We start from the raw sequence: 20,472 nt of genomic DNA, 5'->3' as shown, positions 1-20,472 counted from the left end.
TAAACGAGGTCGCACCGCACTTCCACAAGAAAAAGGATTTGGAGGAGCTCGAGGAGAAGAAGATGCCTAAGGCACGCTCTGGGAGGTGATGAGCGGGCTACGTGTTTCTTGGATACAGGCAGACAATGAATTTAAACGCATGAGCGGAATTACTTGGTACTATGGGTTTACCCCGTTCAGTAAGCCGTCTATATAAGTGATATAATATTAGCTTAAATGAGATACATGATGATGTCTCATCCATCTCACTCCCATGTGAAGCAAACATGAAAACCACCTATAGCGCAGCCATAAGTAACGAGTCCGCTTCACGATGAATGACCATTAGGTCATTTATTTCAGCAAAGCCTCCTCGCCAGGCTTAGAAAACAACTCCTCGTGGCGTCGCAAGTCCATGGGCTTCTCCAGTAGAGGCACCACGAAGGGGTCGAAGGTCTTCCAGTACGGGTTCTCCAGGTGGTACTTCTGGCTCGCCTCGTTTTCGAAGCGCTCCACGATGGTGAATTCTTGAGGGTCGTTGATCGATTGCACTGTGGTGGGTTAGGGGTTGGGTTCAATACGCTTCGGTGAGGGGGGAGAGAGGTGTAGGTATATAGGTAAAGGGGGGGAGGTAGGTACTTACTGACGAACCAAGATATGGTCTCCCGGTCTTTGGAGTAGATGGCGGAGGCCTCGTTGAGCTTGGCGTGCAGCTTAGCGATGTTATCGGCGCCGGGCTTGGCGCGGAGGTGTACGACTATTGTGTAGACCATGGTTGTGGATGGTGGTGAGTGAGTTTGGGATATGAGATGGAGATGTAGATGTAATGTAGATGTGTTATACTATGTAATGAGGGGTTTTAGTGAGCTTTTACATACTCAGTGTAAGTGTAGCTAGTGTAAGTGTAGCTAGTGTAAGTGTAGCTAGAGCTAACCTCCACCTTACCTCCACATTAGAAACTCCGAGTTGCCGGTCTGACGTATATAAAGAAGAGAATTGGTGATATTTGATTGGTTAAAGCTAGGTACCTAGTTTATATTTTAGGCGTTGTTAATGCGATGCTACTGCGTGGGATTTCAGCCTCTTTTCTTCAAGTTAATACATAGGAGTAGGTATTAATATTGAGTACCTAACCTAAGGTATAATGTTTGGTAAACCCGTACCAAAAAGGTGCCAGAATAATGAAACAGGCTTTCTCATCTATACTCTTTCTCATCTATACTAAGCTGATTATCCCCACAATCACAACCGTACAGCGATACGTCAGGTACGTATTGTACAACATCCCACCAAGCCTTACTTCGTTTTCTCAGCCTTCTCGCTCCCCTGCACTTCCGCAAAAGCCCTCGCCGTCTCACGCGCGCTGCTCACAATCAGACACAGCGGAATCACGATCCAGAACGCATTCAGGAAAACGTAGTACCCCCAGAAGTACTCGAGCTCGGGGCGCGAGTACTCGCGCCCGAACGCGATGAAGTCGACCGTGCAGGTACCGTAGTACAGCACGTCGCCGTAGAGCTGGCCCAGGCTGACGATGGACTGCAGCGGGTGGCGTAGCGGGTGCTCGGCTGCGATGCACCACGCGATCGCGAATGATAGCGGGCCCCAGAACACGGCTGTTACTGTCTCCATACAGACTACGAAGGTATCCGCCGTGAGGTACCGCGAGTCGGAGAGGGAGTATTCCTTCCAGAGCTGCGCGAGCACGGCTGACCGGCTGGCTATGTCGCGTGCGTGCAGCGCGAAGTAACCTGGATTGTGTTAGTATATGATATGATATGATCTACATACGAGCTGTACGTTACCTTCTAAGCCGAGGTGGATGAACCCGCACAGGACAAACCACAGCGTCGTGAAGACGTCGCTAAGCGGGAGGTTAGGCCGCGCGTAACGCAGGTAGAACCACGTCGGACCGAGGATGCAGATGCATGTCGTCGTGAAGATGGCTAGAATCTCCTGCGTCGAGAGGGTCTTGGCCGCGTAGTCGGCGATTACAACGCCCAGAGGATAGTAGGGGTGTGAAGGCGTTTCCGAGCTTGCGCTTATCGTAGAATTCACAATATCCGCCATTTTGAAGGTTAGAGTCAAGAGTAATTGTGGTTTTTTTTAAGGGAATTGTGTATGTAGAAGCAAGATGGAGGTTTTTGTGGATTTTATTTATGTTCAGGGGTAAATTTGATAGTACATACAGTAGCTGCCAAGTTATAGTCGGGCCCCCGCGGATACCCGAACAGGGGCTTGGAAACTACCTAGGTAGGTACCTAGCGTTGTTGGTTACTGCCTGATTTGAAAGTGGTTTGATACTTGAAAGTTAATGATAGAATTTAGAATTATAATAGGGAATCTCTTATGTGTTGTTTTTTTATATGTTAATTATTATGGAGGATGAATAGTTGGCAGCCAACTATATTACCTCAGGAGGTATGTAGTTTATAGGTGCCTCCCCGGGTTTCCAAGAGATATATAGATAAATGATTGTATCCGATGATATACTCTTTTTAAACCAGGCACGCCCCTATTAAAGGCAAGATGTACGAAGACGAGGTAGGTACAGTTGGCGATCTTTGGTGAGAATCCAGAATGAGCTCGAATCTTGCCATATATCTATTTAAAAGATAGTAAACAGAGTTCCAGATCTTCATCTTGCATCGGCCGGAGACCAGGCGTCATCGTACTGCTAGGAGGCGTATATTTCCGTACGTACCGCCGAACATACACCTCGACAATTGATCGTCCAGACGAAGATGTTTACTTGATTGTCTTCAATTTATCGCTCAACACTCGGTAGAAATACCGGCCTGTACTGATAGGTGTAGGCAGAAAGGTCTCCGTAAGATACAGTGGAGTATGAGTATAACAAAGTCTAGTATACCTATAGATATCTCTCCCAGGGTAGTTTAGGCATTTAATAAATCACCCTCACTGTCATGATCCCACACTAGGTACCTATTTAGCCCCTTTTGCGATGGGAGTCTGCGTGATTAGATCCGTTCAGGACTCTACATTTAGATAGCCGTGATTCTAAAATAGACAAATAAACCATAGACTATAATATAATACCCTCTATACCACCAAGACGATGTAGTACCTCATGCCTCATATCTCATACCCCCTATGCAAAATCCCCCCCATCCCCCATCAAACCCACCTCCGCCACCTCATCTCCGCCTCCCCACCCAGCGGCGCCTCCGGCCCCGGCAAGATCTCCCGCAAAACATCGTTGATATCCTTCCCGCTGGCATGCACATCGCCCCACTGCTTCGGATACCCCAAACTGCACTCCTCAAACCTGACCCCCTTCTTCCAGTCCGTGCGCGGCACGTGCAAGTGTCCCGACACCACCACCTTGGCCGGGAAGCGCGTATGCCAGTCCTCCGTCGCCTTCGTCCCGCACCAGAGGCTGAACCGCGGCACCCGCGGTATATACACGAGGTCCTCGCGCAGCGGCCAGTGGTTCGCGATGACGAGCTTGGCATCGGGATGCTCGGCCACCGCGCGCGCGAGCTTGTCCTCGAACTTGCGCACCAGCGCCCGGCACCAGTCGTCGCGCGTCGCGTGCGGGTCCGGGTGCAGCAGGAACTCGTCCGTAGCCACCGTGTCCGTCTCCTCGGCCCAGCGCAGCGCGTCCTCGCGGCTGACGTCCGCGGGCCGGAAGCTGTAGTCGTACAGCGTGAAGATGGGCGCGATGACGGCGGGCCCGCCCTCGCCCTCCCAGCGCACGAAGTCGTCTTCGGGCGTGTGCACGCCGTGCTTGCGCGCTATGTCTACGCAGTACTCGTACTTGCTCTCGCCGCGCAGGTCCGGCCTGGACGACTGCATCGAGTACAGCTCATGGTTGCCGGGACACCAGAAGACCTCTTTGAAGTTACGCTTGGCCGCCGAGAAGGCTAGCTCCAGGTGCTCGGCCGTCTCGCCTATGTCACCGCATAAGATCAGACCGTCGTCCGGATGCGGTTTTAGTTCCTGGAGGGCTTTCCTGTTGAACTCGTAGCTCAGGTGGAGATCTCCGATAGCGTAGAGCTTCATAATGGCGCGGTTGCTAGCATTACTTCGTTGGCTGGTTGATGACGAAATGTGAATAAAAAGTTGACTTGCGGCGTCGGTAGCAAGTACAAGTGGCTAGACTCAATCTAGCAATTGTAACTCGTGGGATTATAGGCTTATCATTATGTCCGAAGAACCAATTATGTCTTGCTTACTTTGCTTACTTACCTCTTTGTACGTCCATTCGTATAAGTCAGGAAGTTGCTTCAATATGACATACCCTTTTTTTTATGCATTGAAACATGGTCTCCTTTTTCTAGACTTTGTTATAATTGCATATGTACATACAAATATCCATCTAGGACGATCATCACCGTTAATAGGGGCTACCCGAGGAATTACCTATCCAATTTATAATTCTCAATACCCGCCCCAACACTTGGCCAACATAACCAACACAACCAACACTTAACCAACACTAGTCAACATTTATTAGGTGATAATAGGTTCGGGATTGAAGATCTAGTTATTCTCATAGTATTAATACAGGTTTCATAGTACCATTCTCCTGTCCCGTCTTGGGTTTAACAACCTCCACCCCTACTGGGGCTCCTCTTTAATCTTGCTTCGTTACTTTTGAACTTCTGCGGCTAGATTTCCCGCTCGAACCAGCATCCTCGACTTCCGTACGTGCGGGCTTAACCTTGCTCATATACATATGAGCGCGGTGCTCTTGGGTTAGCCTTTCGAGTTCTGTGTCTGCTGACTTGCCTACGCCATGTTGCTCTGAACCGCCTAGCTCAGCGGGCTTGACCTTTGATTCGCTATGCGAGGTATGTTCACCTTGGATGGTATCCATGTCGATCACATAATCCCCCGTGTTAGGTTGGCCGCCTTGCAATTTTTGTCTTTTGAAGTCAGTATATGGCTGAACCTTGGAGGTCATATGAGATGAATGATCTTCCATTTGTATCCATTCATGTTCATCGCCCGAGTTGTCGTCCGATGCGTCGTCTATCGGTGAAACCTCCGCTTCCTCTGGCACGGCCTGGCCCATGACGCATTCGCGCTCGGCATAAACCTCACGGGGTAACGAGGAATGCTCATGTTCAAGTCCGGCCCCTGCTGGGCCTAACGGACCCATGTCATCCGAATCATCTCGGGAAGTGTTATCGTGATTACTGTCGTGACTGCGTTTGCTCCTCTTGCTTACTTTGCGGACGAGGTCCCCAACGACTTCTGCACCCCGGTGGACGTCACCTATAATTTCGTGGCGTTTCCGGTCAATTTCGTCGCGCGCTAAGTTCACTGTTTGACGATTGAGATGAACGCCTTCGTCGATCAATCGGTTCTTCTTGCGGATTTCGCTCCAGCGAGTCAAGGAACCCAGCTCGAGGATATTCATACGACGGAATTTCTCTGATGGGTGACCAAGAACGAGAGGCCTCTAGCCAACGTCTTCTTCGGGGATCTCGGTGACATCTTTAAGACCATTAGCTTTAGCAGCGGCTACTGCTGAGGCATGTCGAGCCAGACTATGTCGACGTTCTTCAGTCCATCTTTCCATCTCGAGGCTCTTTGAGTTGGGTATGATTTGTATCCTGCGAAAACGAGCAAACACGGCCAGTAGTAGGAGAGAGTGTATGAACAAGATGGATGCGACAATACCCGTTGCAGCCCTCTGCCCTAGATTCCGTGTGACTATGCCACCGATACCGGTTGCTCCCGCGGCAAGAATAAAGCCGATGCTGTGAATGATGTTCCATCCAGCAGTAACTCGGGGAAAAGATGAGTAATTGGTCCGTTTGGTACTATCTTTGCTTGATCTAGACCGACCCGTCATGCCCGGCTGAAAGTCAGAGCAATCCCATGTCTCCATCAGTATACCATTGCACTCAGCTATTGCAAGACACGATAAGAACCCGATCATAGCCGCAAATAAGCAAGGAAGTACGACATGGACAGGCGGGCCAGATGACACTACAGTGTATAGAATTCCGGCAATCGGGAGTACGATAATGAAAATAGAGCGCCGAACGAGGTGGGAGGTCCAAGTTACCGACTTCTCGAAGGTCATACTGTTTGTTGGCGGACCTGTCCATCGTGACCGTGAAAAGAGATTTGCCATTTGGAACGGCACTGCTGCAAGCGCTCCGATGGCGATGGAAGAGACCGCGGCACCTACGTACGGAGATCGGAAATGGTAGTGTCTAGACGACAAGGACCCTAGGAGCTTCGAATCGTTAGCGGACGATGCAATTTGATAAAATATGAAATTGACTTACAACGATGATTAAAACGACTTGAGCATATATCCACGCGGAATATATGGCCATAATACTGAAGCCCGGTTGACGAAGCATTTCAAGAGATAGAGCGACCCCGTGATACATCTCCTGTCCCCACCATTTGGGACCATCTTTGACTCGATGCATCATAATCTCCCCGCGAGCTACTCTTCGGGATATTCCTACAGGGGTCCTGACCTCGGCGACGGAGCGTCTCTAAGCTGAACGTCGAACTTCGGGGCACAGGACGTTAAGAAGGAGAACGAGTGCAATTAGCATGATGCTAATGTAAAGTCCCCACGATGGCTTTAGAGTGTCAATGACTACGGCACCGATCAGAAAGCCGATACCTAATGAGCCGATGAAACACCAGGTCCAGACGCCCAGCCAAATCCCGAGCCCTCCGCCATGTCTCCTTACGTCGTATTGGTCGACGACCTCTTGGTGCGGATTGCTGCTCATCAAGGATGCCCCAAAGAGGTCAGTTAGTATCGAATGAAAATTCATACTCGCGAAACCCAAAGCACATCCCATGATTGCTCTAGGAAGAAGTAACGCCCATCTCCAAACGCTCGTGTACGGTGATCTGGGTATGCTAACCGCAACAGCTTGCGGGAAGAGAAGCGGCAGAGCTACGGATAGGCTGCATAAGATGTATGGCTTCCGGCCGTGTAGCAGTGGCAACGGCCAGCAAAAAAACGTCGACAATGCCATTCCAAGGTATAATACTACGTTGCCGATAATTGAGTAATGGTGGAAATCTGCAATGAAGTATTGAATTGACGGAACCAAGCCTGCATAGATTCCTACCAGGATACCAATCAAGGCAGTACTGATGCACGCGACGGAGGCGACAAATCTCTTACGGATAGGAGACCAGTCGCGAGCGATTATAGGCTGTCGCTTCACCGACTTGGTAAGGCTGAATCGTTGTCCATCCCTGATACTGACATGAGACCTGCTCCGGAGGCTGACGTTGCGCAACTCGTGAATTCTCTTGGAAGCCGCCTTCCTTCGAGATCTTCCGAGTCTAGTAGTCAACACATTCCGGTTACCGTTATATGTCGACACTTCGATGCTTGGTATTTCCCCCCCTTGTTTATCATTGTTGTATTGGGTGGAAAAGTCTATCGTATCTTCAGATGTGCCGTCATTCAAGCTGTATACATCTGCATCTTTGCGGAAGCCCTCAGAAATGGTGGCCCATCGACGGGGTTGAAGCTCCATTCCTGGAGAGTTTTCGCTAAGGTTCTTGGAGCTGTGACGAGGGGTGATTGGTGGCTGGTGAAATACGCGAATATACTCCCTAACTTCTCTACTGTTGGGGACGGCCTTAGTACGAGGTCTTATGACCCCGGTGGGATCATCTTCCTCATATGCCTGAAGAGTTGGAGATACATATTGTCTCTTTAGCTTACTACCTGGTGGTGGAAGAGGCAAAATATGCTCCCCGTCGGAAACCTGATGGCGTACTTCGCAACTTTCTTTATAACTTTCATTAGGCTTCCGAAGGCCACGGATATTCGATCCATTTTTTATATCTGACCGCGCAATATTGCCGTTCCGCATGTCAGGTTCTATTGGACCTTCTTGGGTTGCCGGCTTCGAGGATGAAGTCTTAAGGTCACCAGCCTTTTCTTCAGCCGTATCTATGATGGTATCTGGCAGTTTCTCGACAAGGGTATGACGACGCGGACTTTTAACTAAATCTCTCCCATTGTTTACCTTGGCATCAGATAAGATGTGGGGGATGTTAAATGGTTCAGTTGCATTCTGTAGGCGGGAAATGAGGTCCTTGTCATCACCATGCCCGCAATGGTCGTTTTCGGTAGCTTCGTTGGCGAGAAAAAGTGCCTCGTCAAGTAGTTGCTCAAGGTTGTGCATAGCTGTGTCCATTATTCCAGCCTCCTTCGAAGTTTTCCCTGAGAAACTCGTCGCTCTAGAAGCCAACGCCTCGTCGTCGTTGTTGGGATAGTCGTCATGATCCTCGTGGCGAGGGTGGGATTTCTCCGGTAGTTGGGTAAGACTCGGAGGGTTTGGCTCTGGATGTCCGAAAAACTGACGAAGCCATGTTGCGGCATGCGCTGGGTCAATCCCTTCAGGTAATATACTTTGTTCCGCAGCATTTTCATCACCCCCTGGACGACGCGCATATGAAGTTGGAGAAACAGAAGCTGTATGAATTTCCGTTTCTTGTCCATTGTCCCGAAGAGGAACTCTGTCCTCTGAATGGCTAAACAATTTTCCAAGTGATGACAAGTTCGCATTGGCATGGCGGATAATCTCTTGATTGCCAATGAATTCCGTGAGTCTTGCAACGGTTTTGGAGGCAGTGTCGAGGCTTTTTTGAGAAGCTGAGTACTGACTAGCGCTCAATGAAGGATGATTTTCATTGCTAACATGAGGGATCGAGTCATCCACAGGTTCACCAGTCACCCCGGCCTTCTCACCCTCTTGATTCCTGAATCCTGGTAAGAATCCCCAGTACGAAGTAGATTTTGCTGAATCATCACCCTGTTGGACGTGCTTCTTGACGGATAACCTTGGAATCGAGTTTTCCTCTGTTATAAAAGCGGTAGATGCCGATTCATGATAAGGCTGTACCTTCTGGACCCAAATATGGCCGTCGTGGGGGTCGCTGTGATGTGTACTGTCTCTAGAATTATCTGGGGATAGATGGACTTTTGGCGCGAGACTATGGCCATGGTGGATATTCTCAACGTACGGTTCTTCTGGCGTGACATCTGCTCGGGCGTGTGCCCTGCTTTGATGGATTATCTTCTTTTGCTCGACTTTTTCACGAGCAGGTTGGACCTTCGAAATACGAAAGTGGCCGCCGTGCTTTTCGTTATGGTGAATTAACCCAATAGCCGGGCGAACCTTGGTAGCTGAGCTGTGGTTCTTGTGGATATGCTCGGAAACATCAACTATATCTTCGCATATGTCACCCCCTGAAAGAACGCGGCGGACCCGACCAGTTAATACAGGAGCAGAACGCACAGAAGCAGGCTTGCTTGGTGGGGTCCTGATGGGAGAATCGCGCTCAACAGCAAGCCCAGCATCGCAGAAGTCAGCACCTATAATTAAACCAGGGTGGTGGATTTCTGCGTGCTTGTCTGGAGGGTGTATTGTAGGATCAATGCACACTATTCCTGGTCGTCTTGTTTCGTCGGGAACAGGGGTTCCCGGTATTTGGCTTTCAAGGTCAGCCTTGGAAGACTTTCTTATAGGTATAGGTATGGATACACGAGAGAGCCTATGCGTCACGACTGCATCTCTCTCTGTAAGCTCTGGCGGTCCCTGTGTTAAGACTGGAGGTATCGGCAAGTCCCTGATCAATTGGTCTGTTGAATCCTCCGATTTCAACAATGTATGACGGTATGATCTAGACCCTGTAGAACGAACAGATATTGGGCGGGTTCTCGCAGCTTTCAACGAGGGGGTTGAATTGCTAGGACGCAAGCTCGTATTGAATTTGGGCTCCATGGGAGTATCTTGGAAGATAGTGTTGAAGGTAGCCATGCCCTATGATTGGTGAGTATAGGTTTTCGACGAGCTACCATATAGAGCTACCCGCAGAGATTATCGATAGACTGCCACGGTATTGACTGGTGGTGATAGAGAAGCCAACATAAAAGACAGGTCTCGTAAACACCGAAGCAGGGGTTATGGGAAGTTAGTCTTGAGACCATAGAAACTCGGGTAAGCTTCCAAAGGAGAAGTACGACCGCTAGTTGCTGATAAATAGGGCTGTTTGTGTACTAATAATAATATACATAGGGGTGAAAAGGGGCGACGCGAAGAGATTGATGCTTCCTAGTGAGGAGTTTGACGAAGGATGATGAGTTCAACTGACGATATTTGGATGTATGCTGGGTTAGGTATACGCGGAATTCCTACCTGTTTCCCAATGATGTTGTCATAAGTACGCTTTCCATCTTTACATCAGCTAATAATGCATAGTTCTTACCATTACTTTCGTCTAATGTGACAGGGTAGCTACAAGTTATAGGAAGGGCTTGCTCAAGTGGTAGAAGGTACAATCTAAGTTCCTTAAGATAGGTAAGTTTAGATACCGGCATTATCGTCATATACACGTATCCAAAGAATACCAAGATATTGAGGCAAAAATACGCTTATATATGATATATAAAACTACATGTCACTTGATATATTGCTGATAAATAAACGGTAATGTACTCCTCTGCACGTAAGTACAAAACTAGTGAAAAAAAGTTGCAAATTGTAAATTAAAAATACAAGAATGTTGTCAGGTCCGGTAAGCCCCTGATTACTTGTCGTTCTTGTCTACTTAGAATGATAACCCGTCATATCCCTCCTAACCACACTACCCTCTTGTTCAACAACTAAGCAAATGATGAATGGACCTTTAAGTATCGCAGCCTAAAGCAAGGTCTCCTCAATTACACCTTGATAGCCCATCACGCTGCACTATTTCATGGCGTCGGGGTAGGAGTGGGCAGCGGCGCTATTCATAAGTTAGAAACTAGCTCTAGGTATAGATTGGATGAGAACCGTGGAGTGAAACTAACATTCAGAAGTAGGACGGCCAGGACGGCCAGTAGGGTGGGGTCGACCCGGATGAGGGCGGCCTGTGGGACGAGGGCCACCTGTAGGACGAGGGCCACCTGTAGGGTGCGGGAAACCTGATCTCTGTTAGGTCAAATCATGATAGTAATAAGGAATTAGAACATACCACCTGGGCCACTTGGTTCACCACTTGGGCGAGGGACTGTTTGGACTATATTAGCTTGTTGCCAGTTGCAATTTCATAAGTCGTTAACTCACACCCGGGGACTATAGATTATATTAGCTTCTATTTATAGAGTTAAAATACAACAACTACTTACAGCCAGAACCAGTTGGGCGCGGTGGATGCGAGAAGCTAACAGTGGGAAGACCGCTGGGATGAGGGAGAGCTATATGATACACGTTAGCCTGCTTGCCTAGTAAACTCTATAGGGCTGATAGTGTTTACTCTTTACGTCTTCACCAGGGACTGTCGTATATGTTAGCTTTGTGTCGTCAAGACGCGAATACAGCCTAACTTACATGAGTTAGGAAGCTCCTGGTTGACAGGTGCTGCGACAGCGAGGCCGAGAAGTAGGAGAGCGATGATTCCCTTCATGATGATTATCTTAAGACGATTGAATAGACGATTGAATAGAACTTGGTAGTGATTTGACTTTATTTTCAGTTTTGAGAGATGATCATAGGGCTATATATACATGTTTTTGACTCTACGAAGAGATTTATCCTTTTCAAAATCACACCTCTCCAACCCATACCCATGATTACCCTCAGGGGATGAAGCTTTTCGGCAAATTGTCAAAGAGCTACAGATGAAGTCCGCAATGCATGCTCCTCACGACAACACAACTGTAGATCTTCTACCGATATGCCTACTTGAAGCCATAAGCTAGCATGGTGCAAGACCGGTCAAGACCGGTTAAGCAATGCAGGAACATCGGAATAAGCTTTGCCAAGGCTCAAAATAGAAAGGCTACATGGTATTGCAAGAGGCCCAGACCGCTGGTTGGTCAATTGATAGGAGAGATGTGCTTTGGTCTTCAGCCTGCCGGTTCCGACGCGTACGCTACCCATAGCTTGAAGCGATTCAGATCGACATTTTTAATTTACTTTCTCAATTAACCGAATTCCGTTCTGTACTTGATACTCCATTTGACGCGTCACTTAGAATATTAAGGGGAGGGCTATAAATGATTAGGATGCTATCCTTGTCTTATTTGCAATATATTATATCTTTGACGTAAGCATAACCTCTCGGATCGTGTGCCATGTCTATGATATATATTTTGGTGAAGCATCCGTCGTTGGCGTGAAGTTTTAGGTAGAGTACCTACCTACCTACCTAGGTAGGTAAGGTAGGTAGGTATCATTATTTTACCCATTTACCCTGTTTTCAGGACGTTGTTGATACATAGTTGGACTAAACAGGTGTTCCTTCAAAAGTGTGTGCTCCGTGTAGGCTTGGGGAATGCGGAGTGGAGCCATAGAATAGGAGTAGATGGAGATGAGGGAGCTTGTCAATTAAAACATGGTATACATCGGCCGAGTAGATGCAGTGTTTAATATGTTAGGGCCGGATAAACCACGATCAATCGACCAAAAACAACCTTAGACGCCTATCGTATACTTACCTAGGTTACATAATCTAAACATATTGCCCGAATTTATGAGGGTTATTTTATTGTCTTGGGCGACGTTTTTCAAAAGAGGAAGTTCGTTTGTGCATAACTAGTCCCTAAACGCTTTTTATTAAGGGTATTAAAGATGCCGTTTTTTAGGGTCTCGAAAATGCTAATACAGGGTGTAATATCTAGAAGTGTTTAGCCGTGTAATAGTAGTATAAATTCGGGCTATTGTGGCATCCCGAAGGGGTGCCCTCCAGTCCTAGCATACGCGATACCTCAATTCGGTAAGAGGTTTAGGATCTGGCAGCACTTGTTGAGATATGACTCTTCTATGTGAGCCCATCGAGTCATCTATAGGGTAGCTAGAAGTACTTGGTTAGATAAATCATATATCCCCGCGATTTGAGAAGATATTATGTATAAGGTAGGTAGGTAGGTATCCATCCTTTTCCAGCAAGTCGGTATAGAAATTAATCAATAGAGATGTCGAACTTCTGGACCTCAACGATGGGGCTCAATTCTTGTGGGTCAAAGGCAGCATATGTACATGATAAATTCGTTGAATACTCAAGCGCGTATACATATTGACCTGATAGGCCTTGCAGGTGGGCTGGATGCTGTACTGAGTAAGCTTACTCGATATGAGGCCTCAGCGTCTCTTCGTAAGATTTTATCGAATTTCATAAGATTGCGAATAATAATATAGTCGTTTTCTCATCGAAATATATTTTCGACGTGTGGTATAAGGTAATCACTTCCTATTCGTGCTTTATCCTTCGAACGTACACTAGTATGTAGACGCCGCATTTGACCAAATACGTATGAATACTGCGAAAACTAAGAAATGCAAAGTGGGAATGGATACATTTTGAAGGATGATGTAGGCTGTTACTATTGTTGGTGGAAAAGGCCACTAACTATGGTAATCCGTAAAAGTTGGCAGGATCCACTATAACTAACCGTCTCAATTCGCCGAGTCCCGATTTTGAGGGGGCCATCAATGCTTCTCTGCTTCTTCGTACAGGAAATATGACGACATTATTCCGACTTAATTTTCAAAGTACCTCGTACAGAACACGAGAATATTATGGAAGCTGGGAAGGCGCGGAAAACGTAAAGAATATTTGAGAAGCGGCTAGAGGAAAGTGCACATTATAGGCTGATAGGCCACGGGACCCAGTTGGCAGCCAGTTTGCATGGGTAAAAGCTGCATATGCACATAATTCAACCTCTTCACCAATTAAACCACAGCAAACGAAACTAGAAGTCATCACAGCCCCCAGCTCAGACAATCAGACAATGATCACAAGGTGATGAAAAAGTCTCATCTACATGTTATCATCATCAGCAAGTAGCCGCAATCATCTGTCTGCTTGGTCTGCTTGGTCCGTAATAGCGAAAGAAAGTCCTACAATATTCGCGGCTATGTTTTTGAGGTGTTCGATATGTATTCGACTGAGCGACATACCTAAGACGTATCAAGAATATTGATTAGGTCGAGAACCCCGCATCAATACATTAGAGCTGAGGGGTCTCGTCTTCTCCCATGCGGGTTGGCGCAAATAAAACCCTACCAAGATACACACTGACACATACGTATACGATACCAAGGCGCAGCATAAACGAACTGCATACGTGCTTCCAAGCTTTACCAGGAAATCCAAGAGACCTGGAGAACCGGCAAGCCTAGAGACTAAATAGCCACGAGGCAGGGCAAGCAAGTCAAATCTGGCCAGGGTTGACAGTTGACAAGAGACTAACAGCGTCACTCATCCTCTTTGCCCCCTCCACAAAAGCCCCGAACGCCAAGTAATCAACTGGGCTGGGCTGGTTTAGAGTCACAGTCGGCGCCCCTCGGAAACCCCATCATCCATTTGCCTGGTTTGCCCATCAGTCAGCATCTGTCGCTCTTCCCGATCATTCTCGAGCCCAACTTAATGGGTAGAAGTCCTGCGTGACACTCTCCATCATCCCACATCATCATCACCAGCCTTCCTTTTTTGCCGCGATATATATAGTTCCCGGTATTAGTGTTGTCTAGTTAGGTAGATACCTTTTATCCTCATAATTCGCCTTTATTTTCATCTTCATACTTATTAAAATCAATCATCTACGCTTCAGTGACGTCACTATCTCCCAGCTATTGGGATTTACAACGATATGTCTCAAGTTTATCGTGAGCGCGATGTGCGCTACACAAGGGAGGATGATCCTTCGTCTGATGACGATAGATATACATCTACAACCGTGAGGCGGTATAAAGTAGGAGGTGGAGGTCGAGTTGTTGAGCGGGATCGCATCGAGCGCTATGAAGAGGATGACGACCGAAGGTCAAGACACTCACACTCGCACTCACATTCCAATGTCGGCCGTTCCTCTGGCGAGACGCTGGAAGTAGATCGCCGTGTTGAGAGAACCTCTTATCCTGAGCGACCTAGATCGGCTTTCGATTCGCACGATCACGACCGGTATAGGACTGTCGAGTATGAGCGAGAACGCGACGTCGATCGGGATCATTACCCCGAGAGACACTCTCGCACCAAAGTTGTTGAAGAGATTAAGACATCCTCGCCATCACCTCGCGACCATTATTGGGACCGTCGGTCGGCTTATCCTTGGGATGACGTCCGGGAAGATGTTCGCACTGAGAAGCGGATCGTGCGCGAAGATGCAAACGGAGAGTTACAGCTTAAAGAGAAAACCGAGGAGTATAGAGAGGAGCCTCGCGACTATAAGGAGCGGGATCTCATGATTGAGCGTCGCGTTGAAGTAGACAGAGAACCTCATGACGTCGATATTGAGCGGTATCGAAAAGAGGTCGAGTATTACGCGGCACCAACTCCTCCACAGGCGCCTGTCGTTATTCGCCAGAAGTTTCCCGAACAAAAGGTTGTTATTCACGAAGCTCCCGCGCCTGCCCCCGTCATACTTCCGCGGCAGGAACCGACGTATATCGTCTTAAGGGACGAGCGTCGACAAGTAGCGCCCCGCCCAGAACCTCGAGAGGAGGAAGACTATCATTATCGTCGGGAAGACCGACGGCGTCGTGACGAGCGACAGTACGAAAGCGACGGCTATGATGAAGACTATTATATTAAGAGGACAATCATAACACGAGAACGTAGCTCTAGCTCTGACCGTCACAAGAAGCGACATCTAGCTGAAGGTGCCCTTGCCGGTGCCGGCCTCACCGCCCTACTATCCGGTCATGGTGGTAAAAATAGCGAGTACCCCGAGCATAGAGGGCGCAAGGTTCTCGCTGGTGCTGCTTTAGGCGCCATAGGTTCCGAGGCCGTACGTCGTGCAAAGAGCGCATACGAGGATAGGCACGAGGACAGGTATGAAGATCACTACGACGACAGTTATCGACATCAACACCGAAGCAAGTCACGGAGTAGACTAACAACCGGATTGGCTATCGTAAGTATCACAAACATCCAAGCGAGCAGTGAGCCAATCAATGCTAACAATATAAAGGGTGCTGCCGCTCTAGCTGTTGCTGGCGGACTCAAATATATGCAGAATAACAAGGTCGAGAAAGAAGAGGCCAATCGTGGACGTGCACGGCGCCGTTATTCTACTGACGGGTATTCGACTTCTCGAAGTCGGTCAGGCCGTGGCCGAAGCCGAAGCAAATCCAAGTCCAAAGCGGCCAAGGCAGCTTTAGCAACCGGGTAAGTTAAGGATTTCCGAGCTCCATTTTCTTACGTCTTCTCAACTCTATCATTTACCTCCCCCTTCGGCAATTACAATCGAGTGCCAAATTACTGATTATGGAATGCATTAGTGCTGTTGCTGGTATAGTGAAGCATTATAGGTCTAAGTCTCGAGGGAAATCTCGATCCAAATCTCGCCTAAGGACTGGTAAGTAAAAAAGTCCATTACCTAGGCGAGGCAGTATCTCTAATTCGCTAGGTGCCGAAATTGCGGCTGCTGGCTTGACTGGCGCTGCGGCAGAAAAGCTCTGGGAGCGTCACAAGGAAAAGAAAGAGTCGAAGGAACGCGAACATCATAGAGATTCAGATGACGAGTACTACGATAGAGATCGAGGCTACTCAAGAAGCCGATCCCGCTCCAGGTCACTTAGTCGCCATTCGCATTCACGAGACTCTACGGCTGATAGAGAATTAGGCCTGGTTCCCGTAGTTCCCGGAGTAGAGTACGGGAGTAAGCCCATCGAGGGCTACGAGTCTGCTACCGAGGAGCCGCGACGCCGCCGTAAACACGATCATCGCTCACCTTCCACGTCCGATCGAGAGGCTCGCAAGAAAAGGAGTCGTAGCAGGCTGCGCGGCGTCACGGCCGCCGGAATCGGTACCGCAGCGGCGGCAATGGGTATCAAAAAGTATCAAGACCGCCAGAAGAGTAAGGAACGAGAAGGTAAATCTAGGGAGGCAAGCCGAGACAGGTCGCTAGACAGGGAAGATCGAGACAAAGAAAAACGTAAAGCCAGGCGATCCCGTGATCGTGAGCGAAGGCGTACGTATCAAGAAGAAGAAAACTAGAATGAAAGCACCTAGCTAAAAATATGAAATAGGCTACGAAGAGGAAGCACCAGACGATCCATACTATGATTATCACACGGCGATGCCCCCATCACCACTCCATGCTTCCGGTGGGGCATACTATCCACCTCCTCCCGCCTCGGAACCTACGGGTCCACCCCCTGCCGGCCCGGCTGGCTTTACACAGCATCCAAATCCATCTACCCCTAACGTGAATGCTTATAGCCCCTACCCTCCCTATAATCCTCAAGACTATGCGGGAGTACCTTCGATGAATCTACCTCCTCCTCCCGGACCTCCACTATCCGGGCCACCACGTGGTATGGATAGCCGAACCGGACCAGAAAATGTGAGTCATCCACGCTCCGGTGACATACAATCCCATCCTGATGCCTCTCGGAGCACGGCTACTGAGCAGGGTGCGTCTCCTTGAGTTTATTCCTTTTCGTATTACCTATCAAGTGTCTGCGACATAATCCAAATCCCCATAATTTCTAACTCGATTCGCAGATGGTTTAAAACATCGTCAGCGATCTTCTTCCAGCCTTCGGTCGAGAAGTGTTGATGCAGAACCTCCTGCTGCTAAAGTCAAATTCGTGCCTCTCTCACCGAAGTCTTCTCGAACTCTCCGAAGACATCGCCGACGGATGGGGGAACGATCGGAGGAGGAAATTGAGGAGGAACTAGCCCTTCTTCAACGGCCTCGAAATCTACGGAGGCGCTCAGGCTCAGACGTGTCATCTAACCGGCCGCGTGTCCAGCGACGTAGGGTGCGCGGTGACGAATCACCGGTTTCTGACGATAGCGAAATCGAGTACCTACCTGATCGTTTTGACCCTTCTGGACAGCCACTTGAAACTACCAATACTGCCGTTGACAGGTTTCCAAGACAAGGCAGTTTTGAATATCTCCCACGCAACGACGATGACTGGCACATCCGCGGGGCATGGAGATCGCTCGGTGATCCGGATCCCGCTTTGGTCAGCGACATCGCACAAACTCTTGGAGGATTACTACGACCCGGGGGTAGCTTAATGAATATGTTCGGAAATGCGCTAAGAGATATATGATTTTAGACGGCGGTGAGTTGGATAGAAAGCGAGGATCGGCGATGTTTTTTTTTCATTTGGCTTGACAACTTTCTTAGCGAAAGCATAATGAGATACGTGGCTAAAGTTACGATTTATGAGCCGGTTTTATTTTTATGGCAGATTCTTTTGTTTTATTTTGGCTTTCTGGATATTACCTAGAGTTTATGTTGTTGACTTTGGATTTGGATTTGGGTTAATCGATGGTACCCTTAAGAGATGAGATGAGCGCGTTATGATTTCGTCAACGATTAATGATTATCATTATGTTTCTCGCTATAATTTATGAATGCTTTTATTCCCGAATATGTTCAAGTATTGGACACCCTTATGCCTTGTGTCTTATTCATAGAGTCATATATTGTACGGCTAGTATATGCTAGGTATTATATTAAATTCTTAAGCTGTTAAAAGACATTATAATAGTTGTAGGAACCGAGAAGATCAAGTTTTCAATTACTAAAGCAAGCCCTATGCATATAACTATGAACTTGCCCTTCAGATTCTTCTCATCAATTGCCGGCATTAGTTACCTCACAATAGGACCGATTCCAAGTTAGAACAAGGTACCATATGATCTTCTATTCTCGTATTACTATATCATACCCTTATATACCGAGCCTAGAAGTATAAACATTCTTAAGAGCGTCATAGGTTTGGTTTGGAGACAGAATGCGGGGAAATCAAGGAGAGGAGTATCCCCGGCAGGCAAGGTGACATTGCGGAGGGATAACCATGGGGATCCCACTCAAGGTCCATACCTTAAAGAGCATTCAGCCGAGATGATGGCAAGGATTAGGTTAGCACCGCGAGCGAGTCGGGACTGCTGATCGTCACGATGCATAGTACGGGACCTTAGAGGACGGCTCTGGATTACGGGAACCGGGTTTCTTTCGGGTGATCTTCTTCGTCTTTGCCAAGTAAACATCGATGTCCTCGACTTTATAAAAGGTCACGAAGTGGCTAGAATAGTAGCGATGCTTTACCATGCTATCTAGATAGATATTACCTTTTCCTGATGCGAGATAAGCCAAGATGATCAAGCAAGGGCTTCTTAGCTTGCTGGCGCTATGCTCGGCGAGAGCAACTGCTTCAGTGACCGTGCGGAAGACGGATAGGGGCACAACTGGCTACGAGGTTGACTTCAAATACGTCAACACTACAGCCAGCCGTGTGCTCATCGGCGGAGGATTGCAGCCGTTTTCAGATCACTTTCACACGACATTAAACACCCGCGCATGGTATGATCCCCATGATTATAAACCCGGGGACTTCTACGTATCATTCGGAGAGACGCCCGACGACTACCAGTGGCCGTATGAGATGGCGAACGAAGGTGATGGTGTGTGGACCTATACGACGCCTCTCCCATCGGGAATATATAGTTATGCGTACCTGATAGACTGCAACTACGCACCAAACTGCAGCATCGTCACCGGCCAACTCGTCACCGATCCAGACCTGCCCCCGTTCCAAAACGTCCAAGGAGATCAAGTAGCATCTAGCTTCCAGGTACCATTCGACGCGCGGTTTCAAGGCACCGACGATATAAGCGCCAACTTCGACTACGCACTACCTGCCCCCGCCGAGTTCCGGGGTACCGTCAAATCCGTCAACTATTCATCGCCTGGGTCTATCCATCCGGAGCCCGACGTGCACCACTTCGGTCTTTACCTCCCGGCAGAGTACGGCAGGGTACAAGGGAAGAAGTACCCGCTTCTTTACCTATCGCACGGCGCCGGCGGCAACGGGAACGACTGGGAAAACCTCGGTCGGATGTCGAGTATCATAGACAATTTAATCGCCGAAGGCCACATCGAGCCTACGGTCGTAGTTATGCCGTCATTTTACAATCTAGACGACAGCTTACCGCGCTTCATCATGGGGAACGCGTCGACCACGTGGGAGTTACCGACGTCGCAGCATATCCGCGAGAACTACCAGAGATACCTATTCCCGTGGGTAGAACAGCACCTCGACGTATGCTCCGCGCCGTCGTGCCGGGCCTTCGCGGGCCTGTCGTGGGGCGGCCGTCTGACGTACGAGATGTACGTCAACGCGACGGACTACTTCGACTGGTTCGGGATGTTCTCGCCGGCGACGTCGGGGCCGTACGTCGACGCGGAGGGTCTAGCGGCGAATCCGGCGCTGGCTAGAAAGGGGCTGTTCGTGGCGTACGGGCTGTACGACTCGGTGTTCGACGCGGGGCGGGACGTGCAGGCCGCGCTCGACGCGCTGGATATCAGGTTCCTGTCGCGGATCACGCCGTTCGGCGGGCACTACTGGAATACGTGGCAGGACGAGCTGTGGTGGTTCGGGGTCAAAGCGCTGTGGAAGCCGTTTCCGTACACGCAACGGACGGGGCGGTAGGGTTTGATCTATATAGTCTATGTGTCTACATACATAGTAGCTCAGGATAGTAGCTGTGTTTATCTATACCTATGTACGTATA

At 48.7% G+C, this 20,472-nt stretch overlaps 6 protein-coding genes across 6 annotated transcripts; 2 read left to right on the top strand and 4 right to left on the bottom strand.

The window, feature by feature from the left end:
* Positions 1 to 168: 168 nt before the first annotated feature.
* Positions 169 to 816, bottom strand: F5Y00DRAFT_245010 (uncharacterized protein). Its single transcript, XM_048008909.1, has 2 exons — positions 623 to 816; positions 169 to 530 (listed from the first exon to the last, which is right to left on the bottom strand). The coding sequence occupies exons 1-2, from the start codon at positions 750 to 752 to the stop codon at positions 334 to 336; spliced, it is 327 nt and encodes a 108-aa protein (XP_047861895.1). The 5' UTR covers positions 753 to 816; the 3' UTR covers positions 169 to 333.
* Positions 817 to 1,073: 257 nt separating this feature from the next.
* On the bottom strand, positions 1,074 to 2,321 carry F5Y00DRAFT_245007 (3-beta-hydroxysteroid-Delta(8),Delta(7)-isomerase). Its single transcript, XM_048008908.1, has 2 exons — positions 1,785 to 2,321; positions 1,074 to 1,730 (listed from the first exon to the last, which is right to left on the bottom strand). Exons 1-2 carry the CDS (start codon positions 2,047 to 2,049, stop codon positions 1,276 to 1,278), a joined length of 720 nt encoding a protein of 239 aa, XP_047861894.1. The 5' UTR covers positions 2,050 to 2,321; the 3' UTR covers positions 1,074 to 1,275.
* Positions 2,322 to 3,117: 796 nt separating this feature from the next.
* Positions 3,118 to 4,187, bottom strand: F5Y00DRAFT_272339 (Metallo-dependent phosphatase; the record flags this gene model as incomplete). Its single annotated transcript, XM_048012955.1, has 1 exon — positions 3,118 to 4,187. The coding sequence occupies exon 1, from the start codon at positions 4,003 to 4,005 to the stop codon at positions 3,118 to 3,120; it is 888 nt and encodes a 295-aa protein (XP_047861893.1). The 5' UTR covers positions 4,006 to 4,187.
* Positions 4,188 to 4,455: 268 nt separating this feature from the next.
* Positions 4,456 to 9,737, bottom strand: F5Y00DRAFT_254920 (uncharacterized protein; the record flags this gene model as incomplete). The annotated part of the gene is made up of 8 exons (XM_048010228.1): positions 4,456 to 4,485; positions 4,739 to 5,380; positions 5,420 to 5,836; positions 5,918 to 6,196; positions 6,249 to 6,465; positions 6,496 to 7,263; positions 7,294 to 7,922; positions 7,977 to 9,737. 8 exons carry the CDS (start codon positions 9,735 to 9,737, stop codon positions 4,456 to 4,458), a joined length of 4,743 nt encoding a protein of 1,580 aa, XP_047861892.1.
* A 4,850-nt stretch (positions 9,738 to 14,587) lies between these two features.
* On the top strand, positions 14,588 to 18,438 carry F5Y00DRAFT_272334 (uncharacterized protein; the record flags this gene model as incomplete). Its single annotated transcript, XM_048012954.1, has 6 exons — positions 14,588 to 15,847; positions 15,905 to 16,101; positions 16,215 to 16,291; positions 16,343 to 16,906; positions 16,965 to 17,351; positions 17,443 to 18,438. 6 exons carry the CDS (start codon positions 14,588 to 14,590, stop codon positions 18,000 to 18,002), a joined length of 3,045 nt encoding a protein of 1,014 aa, XP_047861891.1. The 3' UTR covers positions 18,003 to 18,438.
* Positions 18,439 to 19,055: 617 nt separating this feature from the next.
* F5Y00DRAFT_254919 (carbohydrate esterase family 1 protein) lies at positions 19,056 to 20,390 on the top strand (the record flags this gene model as incomplete). Its single annotated transcript, XM_048010227.1, has 1 exon — positions 19,056 to 20,390. The coding sequence occupies one exon, from the start codon at positions 19,056 to 19,058 to the stop codon at positions 20,388 to 20,390; it is 1,335 nt and encodes a 444-aa protein (XP_047861890.1).
* Between the last annotated feature and the right edge of the window lie 82 nt (positions 20,391 to 20,472).

Source organism: Daldinia vernicosa, assembly GCF_022497035.1.
Source record: "Daldinia vernicosa strain CBS 139.73 unplaced genomic scaffold F5Y00scaffold_49, whole genome shotgun sequence".
In the NCBI taxonomy this organism is placed as follows: Eukaryota; Fungi; Ascomycota; class Sordariomycetes; order Xylariales; family Hypoxylaceae; genus Daldinia; species Daldinia vernicosa.
The sequence above is the reverse complement of the archived record's forward strand: the minus strand, read 5'-3'. Positions and strand labels throughout refer to the sequence as shown.